The following is a 20078-nucleotide window of genomic DNA, read 5'->3' as shown; positions in this document are numbered from 1 at the left end:
AACTGGCGCCTTAGCCCCAGGGCAACATAACATTTTTCAGAATGCTCGCCAGTTTACCACTGAGAATTGAGTAGTCTGCACCAGTATTTACAAGTGCACTCATTTTCCTGCTGTCGATCAACACAAGTATGTCTAGTGAAATCTTGTTTTTGGGAATGGGTCCTGATGTCGTCCTATTGTCGTTGCGCTGCAGTCGGACCAATACGAGGTCTTCAGTGCGTTGAGCATCAGCGGCCTCGTCTCGAAAGGTAATTGACGTCAGTTTTCCCAGTGTGGACTCAGTGATCACCCCTGCATCGTCCTCAAGGCGATATCACTAGCAGGGAAATATCATCGTGGTGAATGTGAGCGTGACTGCCGCTGTGATGTGCCCGACCTGGCCTGCTGGTGAAGGAATTCTGCGATGTCGGAAGGCGTCTGGCTGAACTTTGGTTAGGGCAAAGCAACAGACCCTGCAGTCCGAGTCATCGGTTGGGGCTCTCCCAATACACATGCCCAGCTTCGCTGCAGTGGCAGCACAGCGGTCGTCGATCAGGTGCTCACTAATCCTCTGATTTCCTCGTGGGTGTTTGGCGGATGTCGAAGTACGGCAGCGGAGTTGTCGGAGAGGCTCACACCGATTGCAACGCGACTGCTGAGACAACATAAGTAGGTTCGAAAGCTTGAGCCGGGCACGGCAATGTTTCTGGGTAAGTCCTGCTCCGAGACTCGCTTGGCAGAGGCGGTGCTTCACTGTTGGAAAGATGCCTCAAGCGTGTGCTGTACTTCACTGCGTACAACGCTGGCAAGGGAGCTGACTGGTGGTCAGGACGTACCTTCTGCAGCTCATTGCGAATCACTGAGCGAATCAGTTCGCAAAGCAAGGCGACATCGCACCTGACGCCTACCGGCGTATCCTGAGCGGAGGGGGCATTTACTTGCTGGTTGTACACGTTTAATGACTGCTGAAATGTCTTCTCCATAGCGGTGGCTTTGGTAAGGAACTCCGCAAGAGGCTTTGGTGGATTTCGAACAAGACCTCCAAAGAGCTGTTACTTTACACCTCCCATCAGATGACACACTTTCTTTTCTTCCAACATGCTTGGATTGGAATGCTGAAACAGACACGGCAGGTCCTCCACGTACATCATGACACTGTCGTTGTGCTTGCTACACTTTTACCCGCCAATCGGGGCTCAAGTAAGTCTCCAGTAGCTTGCGTTGAAACTCGGGCCATGATGAAAGGGCACTTTCGCGATTCATAAACCATGTGTGAGCACCATCCTCGAGGCTGAAGTTAACGTTCCTGAGTTTGGTGTTGTAGTTCCACTCGTTAAACGCAGCTATGCACTCGAACTCAGCCAGCGAATCTTCCACGTCTTCAAAGATACCGCCATGAAAAGCAGTCGGCACTAGGAGGTTCAGCAGCGTCATGTAAGTCAGTGTCACCCTTTCCGTAATGTTTGCAGTGGTCGCATTCAACACTTTTTTCTGGAAGGCTGGGAGGGCCCTTATTACCCCTCCCCCTTCCTTGCACATGCTTGATCACTTTACCATGTGTTCACTCCCTCCCCGCCAACCTTGCGCAGCAGGAATCCTCGGCTCTTGTGTCTCTCCAAGTGCTGCAAGATGCCGCGTGGCCCGTGGCCTCCACAAGTTGTTTAACAACATGACAAAAGGTGTAGCGGCTTTTCTTGTGTACCGCAACTCAGAACAAGCACTTTGTAGGCTTTTTTTATGCTTTGACTTTTCTTGCGGAAAGACACTTGAAATAACTTTTGCCTTAGCCGACACTTTTATAGTCTTCTTTTTTTTTTCTAAATTTACAAGCCATACAGGCTCAAAATACCTGCATGAAATGGCCAAAAACTTCGTTAAATCGAAACTGTGTCACAAAGTTCCTTCATTAAATTGTGAAAAATACACAACAACACGGTTTTCAGTGCAACTAAAATCGGCAAATGAAGATACATTGCAACTTAGCAAATTTCGTTAGACTGAGCTTCTCTATATCGAGGTTTCACTTGTGGGGAAGCGTGACTCTCACGCGTCCCCTGAGATGTTGTTTTTCCGCATTGCTCCTGTCTCCTGTAATCTGGCTTCGCCGCATGGCTTGATGCCCACGCAGTCAGTGTGGTTGAAGCGCAGTACGAGAGATGGTGCGAGTGGTGCGCTGCTAATGCCACCCCACGGCAGGGTAACTTGGGTGCAAAGAGAGAGAGAGAGAGAGAAACAACTTTATTTGCCACTGCAGGGTAGGAAGTTAGGGCAGGTAGGCCTAGTGTGGCTCCCAGGTGGGGGCGACGTCTTGGGCCCACGAGACGAGTGCCAGTTGCGTTTTCTTGTCTGCTCTTGCCAGCAGCTGGTTCCAACCCTCCTCGGAGGGAGCTGGCAGTAATGATTGTGGGGGAGGGTTACCCTCGCATCCCCAGAGAATGTGTGCCTGAGTGGCGAACACTCCATGGTCGCATTTAGTACATACGGGGTCGTAATCCCCTCCAGTGATTAAATAAAGCCTAGAATGACTGAGAATTGAATCAGTCTGCAGTCTGCGAAGCATGTTGGCTTGCGCTCGTTCGAGGTCGGGGTGTGGAAGCGGGTACACGCGTCTCGTCTCCTTGTAGAAATGTGTAATTTCAGCATAGGATTTGGGGGCCTCTGCGAGCACATCTGGGTTCGAGGGGCTGGCCTCCCGGTTAGTTAGGCCTCGGGCTAAACGGTCGACCCCTTCGTTCCCAGAGTTCCCCGCGTGAGCAGGTACCCACACTAAGCTTACAGTTCTGTCGAGAGCGCAACCGCGGAGGATGAGTGCGGCGGGGAGACAGAGTGAGTATTTTAAGAAATTTTGGATGGCTTGTTTAGAGTCACTGAGGACCGTGCTTGTGCGGGGATCCGCGATGGCTAGCGCGATAGTGACCTCTTCGGCAGTGGTGGAGGAGTACGTGTGCACTGTAGCGGCACTGATGAGAGTGGTGGTTGGCGTCGCTACGCAGGCTACGTATGTGTTAGAGTCGCATTTCGCCGCGTCCACGTACATGGCATGTTCGTCAGCGGAGTAGGTGACGTCTAAGGCTTGTGCCTTCAGTTGGCGGCGCCTGTCGTGGCGGCCGGGTAGCATATTCTTGGCCATGGGTTTGATGACCAGCCGACTGAGGACTCCAGTCAGGAGGGGAGCAGTGGGGTGGATGTCATCTGTAGGGTTGATGTTGAGACGGTGAAGAATGTAACGACCGTGTTTGGTGCCAGAAAGACGGTGTATCTGTGCAGTCTTGCGTGCCTCTATCAGCTATGTGAGGGTGTTATATACTCCAAGTTGGAGCAGACGCTGTGTGCTGGCGGACTGGGGCAGTCCCATTGCCGCGTTATACGCTGAGCGGATGATGCTATTTACCGCCTCTTCGTCTTTGCGGCGGAGGTGGTAATAAGGATATGTGTAGACAATCCTACTAATGAGGTAGGCTTGTGTGAGGCGGCAGAGGTCAGTCTCCCGCATTCCCCTGCGGCGAGTGGCAATGCGGCGGATTAGGCCGTTGGTTTGGTGGGCTGTGGTTCGGAGGCGTTCGATGGCTTCCGAGTTATGCGTGTTGTTCTGCACCAGCATGCCTAACACGCGGATGGTCTGTACGGGGGCTATGGGGTGGGTGGCAATATGGAGCGTGATCGGCTCTTGTGGGTCAGGGACGGGTCGGCGAACACGTCTGTCTCGTACAACAAACAGTTCAGATTTGGTGGGCGAAGAAACGAGACCGTTTGCCTGCACGTAAGCGTGGACGGTGTCGATTGCCTGCTGAAGTGAATCTTGTATCTCGCCATCCGAGCCAGAGTTTGTCCAGAGGGTAATATCGTCGGCGTATATTGAGTGCTTAATGTGGGGTATGGTGTCGAGAAGTGTGGGAAGGCCTCGCATAGTAATGTTGAATAGGAACAAGGACAAAACAGCTCCCTGTGGTGTTCCCCGGGTGCCCATGGTGACTTTGTCACTGCAGAGGTCTCCAATGTGGAGTTCAGCTGTGCGGTTGTGAAGGAAGTTGGCAATATAGTTGTAGGTGCGAGTGCCTACATTCATCTGCGAGAGGTTGGCCAGTATAGAAGCGTGCGACACGTTGTCGAACGCTTTACTGACGTCGAGGCCGAGAATGGTGCGCGTCGCCCGGGTGGGGCCCGGGTCGAGTATGTCGTGTTGTATCTGTCACATGATGTCTTGGGTAGAGAGTCCAGCCCGGAACCCAAACATGGTGGGGGGAGGAGATCCTCCTTGCCTGCGTGAGTATGGAGTCTGTTCAGAACTACGTGCTCCATAACCTTCCCCAGGCAAGACGTGAGCGAGATAGGCCGGAGGTTGCCCAGATCGAGTCGTTTGCCTGGTTTGGGTATGAAGATTACCTTGGCATGCTTCCAGGAGTCTGGAAGGCGACCTTCATGCCAGTGGTGGTTGAAAAGGTCCGCAAGTGCTGCGACCGACTGGTCGTCGAGGTTGCGGAGCACTTTGTTTGTGATAAGGCTCTTCCTCTTTGGCTTGAGGTCGGCAAGTGGCGCGGACGTTCTGCGCATGCGCCAATCCATACTTCTGCGAGACCGTCTCGTGATACCTACCTCAGAATGGATGAACACGAGCGTTCGAATGTGCCATGGTTTCAGTGACCATACGCGCAAACGACCAGGCGCTTATGTCCAGCATGGGGCGAACATATTCGCTCACAGTTTCACAGCCAGTAACTGAATAAAAAAAAAGAGTGGTACATGCCTTCGGGTGCCTTCTGGAAGGATGCTGTACTTGCAAAGCCGCCACCCCTGTTAATTATTTTCAGTGGCCATACAGCCTTTTCATGCTAATAAGAACCACCACAAACAACTCACCTCACCATTTTTGGACATGGCAAACTCTCTCAGTGTGTAGTCTGCATTGGATGAGTCAGCGATATGCTGCAGGCAGTATTTTCCATACTCTTTCGTCTGGCCTTCATCTGGCCAGTACCGCACACACTTGGGCTGCAAAACACAAACAGCAATGGAGCTCCCTTAAACCAGTCATGACGAGCCACGTGTATGCACTGGGTAAACGAGACACTGCATGGCTGCATTTGAACGAGAATATTGGTCATTCAATACCTGATCCATGCTGCCTATCAATTCGGAGCTTCCCTTTGCTTGCTATAGCCCTCAGCTTCTAGGTTTATTTTCAAGGCTCCAAATAGACCCATCATATAAGATGCTTACAAGGGTCTCAGACACCTGCAGAAGTTTTTAGAAACCACTTTGCGGTAGACAATGCAATTTACAGGAAGAGTCAGACACAACATAACACTCGTAATTAGGCCAGAAATGTTAAAATTTCAGGATATATTACACTTAGGATTTTTCCCATTTCTAGTAAATATACTTTTTTGTTTAATCCAGAATTCTCTCGGGACATGGGGAAACAGATGACAATCGTAGTGCGACACTTTCAAACACTTGTTTAAAAATTTTTTGCAGAAGGTGCATTTAAGCAGATGCATTTATCTTTGCACACAAGATTTGCAATGGTGGTCAGCCAAAATTTTTTTTAAAGTTGATCTTGGTGGCATTTGCGGTTCTGCTATAAATTTGTTGAACCAGCATTTGTGGCTATATAGCATAAATTGGCCATATAATGCTTTTGACCACTTGCTTAATGAATTTTTCAGGAAACCTGTATTTCATCCACGTGCATTTAACTTTGCATACAACTTTGCCATAGAGTCCCCCTATGTTTGCTAAATTTGATTGTGGTGGAATTCGTAGTTATGTCTGGGCAGAAGGCTAAATTTTGCGCCATTTGTAAACACACTCATAAGCCTCCAGAGCACTTGCATATGTAATTTATTGCAAAAGCTGTGACTGACCCAAACACTTTGAATTTTGCCTACACATAACCAATAATGTATACCTAAATTTCACCAAATACAGCAGAACCCCAATGATACATTTTTCAAGGAATCATGGGGAAAAACGAAACAGCCCGGAAGATGTAACAGGGGGCAAGGCCACAACTGCCACACAGCAACATCAGTAATAGGCTTGAATGGTTGCCAGACAGTTATTAGACGCCTCGGCATTCGTATTGTGACCCGAGACGGCTCATGTACGCATGTGTAATTAACAGACATGTACAATGTTCTGTGACAGTGGCGCCTTTCAACTCTTGATATGCTTCACCAAGCTTTATTGCAGCGAAGCTGATTGAAAGGAACAGGCAATTACGCAACGCATACAAGACCCTTGCCAGCATGACGAGCTGCAATTTCGTTTCCCCGTTCAACATTTGTATTAAGCTGATGAGGGAAGGCCACAAACTTATGCCAACCATGTGCATGAAAAGACCCTCCCTGATGGCGGTTGGGTGCTTTCAGCGTGGGTGGCTATTCCAACAGATGTCACGGTGGAGTCCTTCATGAAGTGCAGGATTTTACTGCGCGACGATGTACTGTGGGAGCGCTGCAGCGACGACTACAGCAGCACTAGTAAGAAGTAGTCCAGTGACTGATAAATTTTTATTGTGGTATGCACCCATGGCCATGCCACCTCCCCCCCTTTCTTTTCCCCAGACATGCAATATGGGGGGGGGGGGGGTCAACTTATATTTGAGTAGACTTGCAATTATGTAAATATGGTAGTACTATAGTACCTATATCTTCATTCTTTTTATAATTTCGTTGGCCCATGTATAAATATGTACATATCAACAAATTGTCTCAAATAAACAGTTGCTAGTTTGTGTTCTGTGTGGTTCTATCCAGTTCCTAAGCTGTCCCTTTGCATAACCGCATGTAATCGAAAATAAGAAAGAGTGTCTAACAAGTTGGCATTTCCAAATTCCCTGAATTTTCCAGGTTTTCCCTGAGTGCCTTTGCAAAATTCCTTGAGCGACACAGAACTTTGTTTTATGACAAGACGGGTTGACACCATGTCATCTAATGTCGTCACTCTCTAATGAACATGTTAAAAAATAAGTAAATGACTAAACCTAGTTTGAATAGTAAGGAGTTGTGTTCATTTTATTCAAAAAGAAAACAAGGGTGGGGATAGTAAAATGCACAGCGAATAAAATGTCTTCAAAAAACATGGCAACATCCATTGCAAATTGAGTCAAACATACTCGAATACAAATAAAAAGGAGATGCATACAAATGCAAATGTTTTCGAATATGAACTATTTCTATCAACTGACAGCAAGCTCATTGGTGTGAGGCCTGAACTTTGTCACAAGTGAGTTGCTCTCTCAACAGCTGGCAAGTCAACCTCAACTGTCCTGGCATACTCTCAACCTACGCACAACGCCTCAGTGTTGCGTTTCACTGCCTTAAATAAGTTTATTTTGGTTTGGATAAGCGACACCTGTATCTTGGTGTTCGCCAACACTGTTTTTTGAGCTCAAGCTCCTTTTAACGAAGTGGCGACACTCTTCCTTTCCCATTCATTCCTCAATACGCTGGTCCTTTCTGTTCTCGTCCTCCTTCTGCTGTGTGTTTGCCCCACGGACCATCTGAAGCGTCCTCTTGGTCAGTTGTACCATCAACATCCAATTTATTGGACTCCCTCCGGGCTGCGAGAACGTCAGAAAATTCAGGCAGTTCGAAAAAATGAGTGCATGTCTCTTACTGCCCTTAAAGCCTCAAATCGCCATAGGCACATCCGAAAAATCTCTGAAGGGCAGCCAGCACACTTATTAGGCATATCGGTGCTTGTACTATGACAGGAGATGATGGGTGTACACATGTATAATTAAGAAATACATACTGTGTCCCATGACAATTGCTTCTTCCCAGCCTTATGCTTCACTGCGTAACAATTCTGTATTGAGGCAAGGCTGACTTTTGATAACTGACATTATGCAACGCTTCGAAGCCAATCGTGAGGATCACAAAGGCGGAGTCAGTGCCATCGCTGACAGCGGCGAATTTGTTCAATGAAAAACACGGTGCAGAATGGCAAGAAGCTTAATAGCGAACGTTGAAGCAGCTAGGCCTACAGCTGCCAGCGGATCTGTATGCAAGCGCCAGTTCGGGGTGGTGAGATAATCAAAATGGCGGCCGTGGTGCCTTTGATTAATGCCGTTTTGAAAATTGTCAAAAATCTTTTCGGAAGATTGTCAAAAGGTCCGGAAAATCGCTTCAAAGCCAATCGCGAGGACCACAAAGGCGGAGTCACTGCTAACAGCAGCAAATTCTTTCAATGAAAAATACGGGACAGAATGGCAAGAAGCATAAAGGCATACAGAATAAGTATCCAATAATATTGAGAAAGCACCACAATTGCTCTCGTATATAGTCATTATTTAGGTTATATTTGAGCGGATGGCTTTATTTTTGAAGCTCTGTGAGCGGCCACCGGGTCACACGCAACGCACTCCTGACAACAAGCCGGTGGATCTGATGTCACATCTACCTTCAGCAGCGATAGGGCGAACTGACCAGCTGCGCATTGTGTTGTTTTCGCAGTGTTGCGCCATGAACAATACTAACTTCTAGAGAGAGTGATGGCATGAGCGGAGATTATGACTCGGACTTCGATGAGCGGTCTACTGAACGACCACACACGGCAAAAGCACAGGTGTACGATCTGTCCACGTCATCTAGCAACAACGACACGCCACCAGTAGAAAGCTTTAGTTTCACATATGTAGAAGCGCTAGGTGCATGAAGATCTTGTGGGATCTAAATATGTATGCGCCGAATGCAGGGAGGATCGTAACGTCTCATGTATGCACATACGTGACGGGCTTTGTGAGCTGCCAGGATGAGAACGCGGCACAAGCTCACACGAACATGCAGTTCACGAAGTGCGAGAAACACACGATGGCTCCGATTACGGCTCGTCTTGAACGAACTCGGCGGGTGTAGAGTTCCCTTATGCTAGCAGAAGGTGCAAGTAGTCCACATGGAAGCAACGACCTAAATGTTCGCAGGCCTACTCCAGCAAACTCAGTCTTGAGGGGCTGCTTTTTTAATGACACCCCGAGGCTCAGTAGCAATGCCGAGCTTGCCTAGTAATCGCTGTTTTCAAAGTGGTCGGAACAAAGAAAGGAGCTTGATGGCATCCACGTTGGGCGCGATGGTTGCACTGCTTGAGTCCACATTCTGTGCAGCTTCTCATCTTTTGGAAAAGAGTGGCACGGCAAGTCTCGTGCAACGATACTATTTCCACACCCTTGCGCGTAGCAGACCCTTGGCATTCTGCAGAATTGACACGGCTGCTCCTCACGTCAAACCACAACACAATCAGATAAGAGACGAGAGATTTAGAACAGAAAGCTGAGCTAGTTGGTAAGGATTCATTACGCAAGAAAGGCAAAGCGTGCACACAGGACACAAGAGAAGTGGACAACACGAACGTCGACTGCTAACTGAAGGGAGCACTGAGGCGAGAAGAAGAAAAAAGACTCAAAACTCATCTGTGCAAGCTCTGAAATGGTATCACCACGGGCCCTATAAAGTAAAACTATTCCAATATGTATTTATTCCAATCTCCTTATGTCAAATTTGCGTAACCGCCGACGCAAGCATCGAGCAGTCACCCGCAGGGTTGTCTCAACCGACCAATCAAACGCTCTCCTCGTTCAGAGGAGGTCACTTTTGTTTCCTTAAAAAACGAATAACATTGCCTACAATGAACAGCTTGTTTTATTTAATTGGCGCACAAGAGGCGAGGAGCACGCTCAAGTGGAGAGGGATTTGATGGGGCCAAGCCACTGCATTGAAAATTGATAATCAGATGAAGCGGGTGGATGCCAGCGTCTGTGATTGGTCCGCTTTCCCTAACACAGATTGCGGTGGTTCACCGACAATCGCGGCAGCATGCAACGGAAGCTAAGAATCCCGCTAGAATGGATCATCAGCAAAGAAGAGTTGGCAGAACAAGGTCGTAAGCATGCCGAAAGTGCTCAAAAACGTTGCACTGCCATGCAAAAAGTTTTATTACACACAAATCAACCCATGTTCTCCGGCAGGTGTGAGTAGCCAGTGCCTGAGCGATAGGTGGCAGCCATATTTTATTCCTTTCGGAACGGGGCAGCCTGCAGCTATTCAGAAGAAAAAAAATCAGTTTTGTTCGGCATATTAATGCATCTATAACGCGTACACGTCACTTTGAAGTGGTAAATTTTCGCGGTTTTGTGACGTCGCATGACAAGCAGGTGAAGTGGGTGCAGCCCAAGAACTCTTGACCAATAGCTGAGGGCTAAAGGCGAAAAGGCGTCGAATCAGAAATAATAATTTTTCTTTTGTTCGGACAATTCATGCATTATCAGTGTGCACCTCATATCAGATGGGGAGCTATTGCGGTTTTTGTGACGTTTGGAATAGTTTTACGTTATAGCGCCCCACGTGTCAGTCGGGTACATGTGCGGGTCTACGTGAGCAATAGCTGTTAAGGCACTTAATCCCTTCCTTATGTAACATAATCGAAGGCCGACTCACACACGCACTTCCACCATTATAGATATACCATGCCTCTACCATAAGATGCGCATCTTCATTCTTGTACCTGTACAATATCACACGACATGGCAATAGGCACGACATGGCAGTAGGCACGACATGGCAATTCCGTTTTTTACTACTTAACTCTTCTCTCACCAGATCCTGCATGCACAAAATGAGTGCCAGGTTTAATGCACAGGTCCGGCGCCTATTAGAAGCAGGTTATCCTAGCGTAACAGTGGCCACTGTGGCTGAACGCCTAAAGAAGTCGATTTCGAGGGGGGCGGACGTGATTACAGAAAGCAGTAATAGCAAAAAAAAAAAGAAAGAGCAGTGCCTATTCCGTACATTCATTGAGTATCGCACAGGCTTAAAAATGTTGCAAGCAGATACGATGTTAATGTTGCTTTCACTGCTCCCAACAAGCTAGGTAAGATATGAGCTGACGTGCAGAGGAAAAAGGAGCAGGTAAAAGGCAAAAAAAAGAACAGATATTTGTCCTGTGAAGCACAATAAGAACAACAGTTTTACTGACTGTCGAATGGGTGTGGTTTATAAAGTTCCCTTTAGCTGTGGCCAGTTCTACGTAGGAGAAACGGGGCAGTGTATCAATCAGAGGCTAATGGAACATAAAAGGTTGTTAACCGGTGGATTGCCTTCTAATCTCTCCCTACATTGCCAAGATTGTAACAGCACGCCTGAGTTAAATCCATAGGCGATATTGTACAAGCACAAGAATGAAGATGCGCGTCTTATGGTAGAGGCATGGCATATCTATAATGGTGGAAGTGCGTGCGCGAGTCAGCCTTCGATTACTATACATAAGGAAGAGATTAAGTGCCTTAACAGCTATCTCTCACGTAGACCCGCACATGTGCCTGACTGACACGTGGTGATACCATTCCAGAGCTTGCGCAGATGAACCCGATACTGAAGCACATGAGTCATTACCTCCATGACGGACGACGCAAGGCTCGCGTCGACAGACAGCGCCAACAATTCAAGGGTGACCCGTACGTAACGTACGTGGACGTGGCGGCGGACCCTGTAGGGGGCCTCTTCGCGGTAGCCGCCGTGAACGGGAGAGACAACTCCTTGACCCTCGCGGCCTCCGTAAGGGCAGAGACCCCAGCTGCGGCTGAGACCATAGCCGCGGCGCTGGTAATAAAGCAAGAAGACAGGGTAGGCAGGGAAGTCCATGTCGTTACCGACTCGCAACAGGCCTGCCGTAACTTTACGAACGGACGAACACCGCTGCTGGCGGCTTAGATTCTAGGCCTGAGGCTGCAAGAATGCCATCAAATCACGTGGACGCCGGGTCACGCGGGTCTGGAGGGGAACGAAAGGGCGAACGCCCTAGCTTGAGCGCTAATCAACCGAGCGGAGCAAGACCAATCGTCTCATCAATCCCCACCCTTTACCTTCATGCCCCTGCCATCCAATTACTGCAACCAACTCGAGATCCAGCGACTCAACCACAGGATTTATCCTCCGCCTCACAAAAAGCTCAGCACTGAAGATGCCGTAGCTCTCCGACTTATACAGACCAATACATTTCCAAACCTACACAGATACAGTAAAATGTTCCCACATACATATCGCGGCATCTGCCCCTGGTGCGGCGACACACGCCCTACACTCTTTCACATCTCGTGGGGGTGCGAGGGCAAACCTCAACACTTAAAGACTCCTAGCACGTCATTTGAGCGGTGGGAGGTACAGCTGACCGGCAATACCCTGGCGGGACAACAAGCTCTCATCCAGCAACTACGTCGAGCCGCCATGGCCAGTGGAGTCCTGGAATGAGGACACCACCCACTCGACCTCAAGAGCAACCATCTCGATGGTCCGAACAAATGTTTTTCTCTCTCTCTCTCTTCTTTTCGGCTCAGTGCTCCCTTCATTTGATAGTCGGCGTTCGTGTTGTCCATTTCTTTTATGTTCTGTGTGCATGCCCCACCTTTTTGCATAACGAAAAGACAAGATTTTTGAACAGTTAACATGAGGAAGCGGTACGAATTGATGGTCGAACAACAAAGCAAACGCGTCAAAGCAAACATCAAACTCGCATTTTCGCGCGCTCATCGCTCGCAATGGGTGGGAAGCAGTGAGGCAGGTAAGTGTGACGTGATATCCGAATTTTGCTGGAGCCTTTAGAGGAGGCCACTAGGTGTGGCAATTTGAGAAATATTCATTAAAATAGTTACTTTTCACTCATTTCTGCTCAGAAAGAATTGTTTTTGTCACTCTCGGTGCAATCACTATCATTGGAGCTAGAAATTTATCCGATAATTTTTTATTCTGTATCCCTTCAATAGCGAACGTCGAAGCAGAGGCCTAGCATTGCTGCAATGATCGCTACACGGTTGCCAGCGCATCTGCATGCGAGAGTGCCGGTTTGAGGCGACGAAGTAATAAAATATTTGGAGGACACTTAAGCTTCGCCTTTACGAGTGAAACGCGATAGCATTCAAATATTCCTTACTGCTTCTCACACTTCCAGGCAATTGCAGCGTATGCAGCCGTACTATTTACCAGGAAACGCTGGTGGCAAACGTTATGCACGAAAGCGAGTTTTCTGGTATAAACACAACCTCTTGCATGGGCCACGATGCGATGGAGGTGAGCGCCATTTAGAGGTGTTGCAAGGAACTAGGCATGCTGCTCCGTAGCCTACAAATTTTTGCACGGCGGCGTGTGCAAATGGCGGACACAGTGGCCGGTCTATGACTGGTGGAAACGCTGCAAAAGGCGTTTATTTAAGTTTTCAAGTAACAGAATTACGTTTTCTCGTGCTAGCATGTCTGTAGGTTGTGTGTAAGTTGTACTTTACAATTTTTCCATGTATTTTAGCTTGAGAAATGCAATTCTGTAACTTCCTTGCTCCACATGCGTGGTTTAAAATTTTTTTCGTTGGAACGACGTCCGACACAGGGCCCTTAACCCTTTGAGGGTCGAATTATTTTGAAAAAAACTTTCCCAGGTGGTCAAATTACTTTATTGCGGATCTTGAATCTAGAAGATGTATAATGTCGGGAATAAATAGTAAAAAAAAAATTAGGAACAGTATTTTGGTGTTGGCATCCCTTAGAACTGCAAAATGTTCAATAGTACTTCAGAGTGGTACTCCTTGAAACACGGGTCTCCGCACAGTGCCTTATCGCAGTCTGCACACCTAAAATGCGTGTATTTTCTTCCCTCGGAGCGACGAGTTGTGTTGGCGCACACATGACATCTCTGCGTGCAGCTGCCTTGGGCAAAGGTCTGAGGCACCCTCTCGCGTGAGCGCGTTGCCGCAGAGAGCGAGAATACCTCGTGAGCGGCGGTGATACACAAGCTAAGAGCAGCGCCAATCAAGATAGAAATCAACTTCCGCTGCCCCTGCAATAGCGTGCCGACAAAGAGAAAAATCACGTTTCGCGCGCCTCCGTTGCGATCACGCGGAGGAACCAAAACCGCAAAAGCGCGTTGCCGCAAAGAGCGGGAATACGTCGCGAGCGGTGGTTATAAACAAGCTAAGAGCAGCGTCAATCAAGATAGAAATCAACTTCCACCACCTCTACAAGAGAGTGCTGACAAAGAGAAAGATGACGTTTCGCGCAGCTCCGTTGCAATCGCGCGGTGAAACAGAAACCGCAAAAGGGGTGTTGCCGCAGTCTGCGCGACGCGCTGAAGCTAGAAATCAGTTCTGTTTATCTCCCCAAGAAAACAGTGCAAATTTCAAACGCTTCTTGTAAGCCCTAAGAGGTGGCAGCACCTCCCAGTGAGCACGAATCTTCATAATGGCGCGAAATTTCAAACAGAGGGTCGAAACCATACCCGTACGGCAAAGACCTTGCGGGACAGAAAACCGCCGCCGTACATGTACGGCAAAAACCTTCAAAGGGTTAATGCTATTGCGTTAAAATGGTGCTGGTGTTGGCTTTGGCAAGAAGTCCAGTAAATTGGACGGTGAAGGGTTCTTGCTTCTGAAATTTCAGACGTTCTTATACATTGGCTCTATGGGGTACCTGGTGGTACTGCAAAGCCATCCAAACTATCGGGCATCTGGATAGTCAGTCGTTGACTGTACACCGGCAATAACACTTTGCAATAAAGCTGCTTCGCATGCGCGAACGCCCCTATGCTGTTGAAAAGCTAGCAGATGGCTCCCCACCTGAGTGGGCATTCCGGCATGCTCAGGCAAGCTTCTGCGCCAACATTGTTAAATGACATGCCAGTGCGCTGCGTTGCATATGGATGTACGAATTATTACAGCAAGAATAACGATGTTAACTTTTGGTTTGCGCCCGAATAGTGGTACCCACTAAAGAGAGCGTCATGGGTGAACGTTGTAAAGTGATTGGATGCGGACTCGGTATGGCAGCCAAGCATGCACTCAAGGATTTGCAATGAAAACTTTATAACAGGTTCATAAATTTCAGCCTGTAGTGAGTCCGTTGTATTAATAATTGCCGCTTTTCAATTTTAGGCCAGTCTTCACACTACCCTAGCGACCCATAGCATGTGAACACTGTTTTCACATACACCCAAACTTCCAGACAGGTTGCAGTGAAGTGGCATGGTTGTTTGATAAAAAGTCACATAACAGCACGTAAATGACAGCGAAGCAGGATTTCGGTGTGGCATGCCCGCGACATCATCGACTAGTGGTTTCAGAGTTCGCTCTAGCGCTTGGTGTATACGCTCATGGCTCTCAAGGCCTGAACACGGGCATGTGCTGCCAGTTTCTCGCCGGCTTAAATCACTTGCCCGGCGGCTTTGGCTTGTGGTTTAAGAGTGTGCTCTTGTACTCTGTGTATGCTCATAGCTCTCAGTGCGTAGGCTCGCACTGCTGGAATCTCACTGACTTAAACCGTGCTCATGTGCACACGCCAGAGAATACATGCATCTTTATTGTGAAATGAAATAAAAATCAAGGGTCGTATTTGCTAACGATTATTTCGAAAATCATGTCATACCGTCTCGCACGTCGCTCCCAATGATTCCTGCTACACATCCACTAGCACATAAATTGGCTACTTGATGTGACAAGTTATACGACATAAATGCAATCTGTTGGAAAATATGGTGCAAAGTCCGCAATCATTCTATGCTGCCACTCGAAGTACCAAGTAAGTGAGCAATATGCAGCAAAGGCTAGCCGATGGAATGCAGCTTGCTTTGACACCTGGCAATGTGACAGGTTGCATGTGACAGCAACTATCCAAGCCACTACAATTTATCACTGGGCTTCATTCTAGCTTTGTTTTGATACATACAGTTGAACCTCGATATATTGAGTGCGGTGATCGTAAAACAGTTCGATATAGCCAGAATTCGATATATAAAATAACTTAACAAATGCGTCAAAAACTTCTGCAAATCAATCAATAAACCAAGGGTGCGATTGGGGATCGTTGTTTGGAGCGCACGTTCGGTTGTGCCGTGCGCTACTGACCTAGGCCGTGCCGACTTCGTCCGCTGGGAGCATGCGTTTCGTTGCGCCGCATGCAATTAGCCTCGGCCGCATCAACTTTGTCAGCCACGCAAAGTCGGCGCAGCCTAGGCCAATCCCGTGCGGGCAACCGAACACGGACTCCAAACAACGATCCCCAATCGTGGTGCAGTAAATACTCACTTGAAGCTCACACAAAGTATTTATTTTTCTGAAAGTACCGCAGCAGTGTAGCCTGCTTCTTTTGGCAGACACGTGCTTAAACATGGAAAACTCAACATAATCTAAACGATCCACAAGTGATAGGCCGGTGTACCCTTTTGAACCGCAGTAGTAGCATAGAAGGGCCAAAGAAGCTACAGCCCCAGTTGAAGTCGAGAGCGGGGCAGTATCAGCGCTTGCAGGATCAACCTTGGCACTGTCTCATTTGGCCGCTATTTCTCCCCTGATCTCCCCATCCATCAATCGAAGCATTTTCAAACACTGTCAATAACAAATTATCAATAAAGCGGCATCTGCCATGGCGTCTACGAGTGAACCCAATGAGCGCAAGCTATCTCGCGTCTTTGTAGATGCAAACCGCCAGTCCTCGGGAGGTGCGGCAGATGTAGAGCGCAGCACCAAAGAGGAGTCAGTGCAACAAATGCAATGCATCGGTGATATTGTCGAACTAGCCAAGCCGCCGCGTGCGTGTGCCGCTATGTTCCAATGGCACCCTCGGCGCAATCAATGCGTGCAGCTAAAGTGCGCAGCAATCGGGGATGCCCATCGCGCCACCATCTTTGAGGGTGTTGTGGAAAAGCTCACTGCCTGTCAACAGAGCACATGTGGTCTGGGGTGGCGGAGTTCGATATATCCATTTTACGTCCGACCTCATTCAAAATAAGAAATAAAAATGCATGCAATTACCCACTTGATATAGAAAGTGTTTGATATACATATGCTTGTGGGTCAATGGCACTCAATAACATTTTTCACACGACCGACCGATCGACCGCTTCACTTAAAGGTGGTTTTGCAGGGTTAATGACTCTCTAGGCTTTATAGTGCATGGGCACAGTTGTACGCATTTACAAACATCGTGTCTAGTTATTTTGTGTTCTGCCATGTAAACTATTTTTCACAATGGAGTGTCAAGTGTCCGGGCACCTTCACTGCAGAGTACTTTTTTGCAATGATCCAGGGCCCAGCTTTACCTATGCCATATTTCCAATGCAGCAGCTAATCACCATTTATAAGGCTGTGCTGCAGTTGCTGGTGGCCTTTGCTACTGAAATTAGGCTGACTCATCATAAGACCTCATTCTCTTTATAGCCAAGCATGCCATCCTTTTGACTTATCTACCAACTCGCTTCAATATAAACTCACCTTTCCCCTTTCAACTTCCTTTGTAGTCATTACAATAACCCTCGTATTTCCTTGCCAGACCATGGACCAGAAGTCGCCGATGGTGTTCTGTAGGCAACCCTGTGTTGCTATGTACACTTTGCTGTGGCCATCAAAAATGGAATCGTCATCTACCTGCAGAAAGAGCACTGCAGTAGTCACAATGTGAGCAACAGGCAGAGAGGTCTGAGCAAAAAAAGAAAAGAAAGAAAGAAATAAAGAGAAATGGCTTGTGCAGAACATGGGAATAGTTTCACCTTAGTAACAATTTCCCAAAATTAGATGTGACACCAGGGGCTCCTAGTGCATGTGTGTTGGGACCACTGCAAGTATTGTATGCCTGTGTCCAATGCCAGGCAATTTTACCTGTGCCTTGGTGGCCTATCTCAAATACAGTAGATTCTCATTGATACAATCCCATTCTGTAAGATTTCCCAGTGTCAACGTCCACGATCAAGAACACACACAAAAAAATAAAGCAATGCAGTCACGCTTCTATTTTTCTTGTTAATGTATGTTCCCTGAAAACATGGTTTTTCAGTACCAATGTTTAAGACGTTGCCCTATTGCGATTGCATGATACGTTCTCTGACCACCAAATCCCACGTAAACAAAAAAAAAAGGCACAAAGGACGCAGCATTAAGAGCAGTAGACACTCGCCTCAGCAGTTTCCCCACAATACTTGCCTGCCTGCGTCACATGAAAATGCTGGCACACGTTCATTTAAATTGGCTTCTACTTCTTTCAATACCACCAAATTTTACTGCAGGTCGTCGCATACCGCATTTACAGCTATCACCATCAAACCCACTGTTATAAGCACCTTCACCTATCAGTTTCACAGTGCACGAGGCCTAGTTCCTTGGAAGTGCACTGCACGGTTTAACAGGCATTAAGCCAAACACTCTGCCACCTGCAGCAGGGAACAGCAGTGCGAAGTGAGCGTCATGTTTCATTCTGGCAGCATCATATTCCAGCGTCCCCTCACTAGCTGAATAACATAAAAGATATGTGTTGTTGGTGTTTTTTTTCCATTACATTTTTTTGTGGGCTGCTGTTCTCAAAATTCCAAGGAATAACTTTGTAAAGAATGAAAGACAAGGTATCAGCAACATTGGTGGTAGAAGACTGGTTGGGTATACGTGATTTGGAATTAGGTTTCAAATTCTTTCTGCCGACGCGACGTCAGACACTGGATTTTCTGCAGCATGGGGCCCTTAATGCTCTCGTGTTAAAACAACAGCGTGTCTCGGGCTGTGCAGGCCCCACCAGTCAAAGTGCATCTGCGTCTCATACCATGACAATGTGTGCAACACATCGTACAGTCGATTCTCGTTACAACGGACCCTGATAATCCAACAAGAAACGTCCATTTTATCTGAAATCCCTAATATCCGAAATGTCTCCCTTCCGAAACTTTCGTCGCAATGTCGGACAACTTTATTGCAAAGAGTGAGTGGCGAACGTCCAAAATAAGAAACAAAGAAAGAAAGTTGCAGTTTCGCTTGAAAGGCGAATCACAGCGCATATGAAGTTACCGGCACTGGGCACACTTTGTCCCTTTGAAGATGAGGCCCGCGCGAGCACGCGCTTTGTCCGCATAGCAGATCACTTTCAAGATATGGCACCTGCACGGGCGAGCACTTTGTCCACATTGCAGATCACTTTCAAGATACGGTGCCCGCGCGGCCGAGCACTTTGTCTGCATCACAGATCGCTTTCAAGATACGGCGCCTGCACGGGCGAGCACTTTGTCCACATCGCAGATCGCATTCAAGATACGGCGCCTGCACGGGTGAGCACTTTGTCCACATTGCACATCACTTTCAAGATACGGCGCCCATGCAGGCAAGCACTTTGTCCACATTGCAGATCGCTTTCTAGATACGGCGCCCGTGCCTAAGCAGCAGCTGCCAGAGTACAACCCTCTCTCTCATCCCTCGCGCCCGAGAGAAGGCGCCTTTCTTCCCCACGTCTCTCCTTTGCACGCGCAATATTGTGCTCTGATCATCGGCTGACCCTCACAAGTCAATTGTCAGCCTGTGTGACATAGCAAAAGTAAGTTTTATACCCACGATTTTGAAAAAATTGCCGCTAATTTCGTCTGCTCGATAGTCTGTTGTAGTGTGGTCAGTTAACAGCGAACTTTGTTGTATTAATAAAATAGGTAGAACAAAGTAAGGCTGAAATATGGTCCGTTATATCCGAAAGTCTGTTGCACACAGGCCCTTTGTAACAAGCGTAGACTGTATTTTGTAAATATGAGCTACAGTTGAGTCTTCCAAATCCTTTAATGACTTCGGATACTATGTTATCCCAGTTAAGGGGAGATGAGGGTCCTGAAAACTTCTTTATTTTTCGACATCCGTTGCCTAAATCTTGTGTGGAGATATATTGTAGAATGATGATTTCAAATATGTGTTTAGATTTAAAATATCTCACTTGGAAGAAAAGATATGACAGAATACAATAATCCTAATTAGGTCATTTCTTACAGACCTTTTTATTTATTTATTTAGAAATACTGTCAACCCTCAGTTGAAGGTCATAACAGACATAATAATTTCTCATTAAAATAAAGTGTTTTTAAGAATATGTAGACATTTCCGAAGGCCCACTGCATATCCTAAAACTAAGCAAACACCAATAAAGTAACAGCGATTATCACAAATAAATAGCAAAGTTCAAAAAAAAAAAAGAATATGGAAGTAATTAGCCCACATTCGATCTAATTAGTAATCTATCACATTTAAGAAAAAACGGAAAGCTTTAGGATATAGCAGATATATTACTAAAAAATGATACCTAGTTCACTGAAATCAGTTGATGTAAACAT

The 20078-nt window shown here is 47.3% G+C and overlaps 1 protein-coding gene across 8 annotated transcripts in view; it reads right to left on the bottom strand.

Moving 5' to 3' along the window:
- Nucleotides 1-20078, bottom strand: part of LOC135903419 (tyrosine-protein phosphatase non-receptor type 11-like) — a 256113-nt gene that overhangs the window by 161001 nt on the left and 75034 nt on the right. For 7 of the 8 annotated variants that reach the window (XM_065433750.1, XM_070534633.1, XM_065433748.1 and 4 more), the window contains 2 exons: nucleotides 17224-17376; nucleotides 4837-4968 (listed from right to left, as the gene is read on the bottom strand). In XM_065433750.1, the coding sequence (XP_065289822.1) occupies nucleotides 4837-4968; nucleotides 17224-17376 (285 nt within the window). The remainder of the gene's footprint in view (nucleotides 1-4836; nucleotides 4969-17223; nucleotides 17377-20078) is intronic. The other variant, XM_065433751.1, reaches the window with a different exon arrangement.

Source organism: Dermacentor albipictus, chromosome 2, assembly GCF_038994185.2.
Source record: "Dermacentor albipictus isolate Rhodes 1998 colony chromosome 2, USDA_Dalb.pri_finalv2, whole genome shotgun sequence".
Taxonomy (NCBI): domain Eukaryota; kingdom Metazoa; phylum Arthropoda; class Arachnida; order Ixodida; family Ixodidae; genus Dermacentor; species Dermacentor albipictus.
The sequence above is the reverse complement of the archived record's forward strand: the minus strand, read 5'-3'. Positions and strand labels throughout refer to the sequence as shown.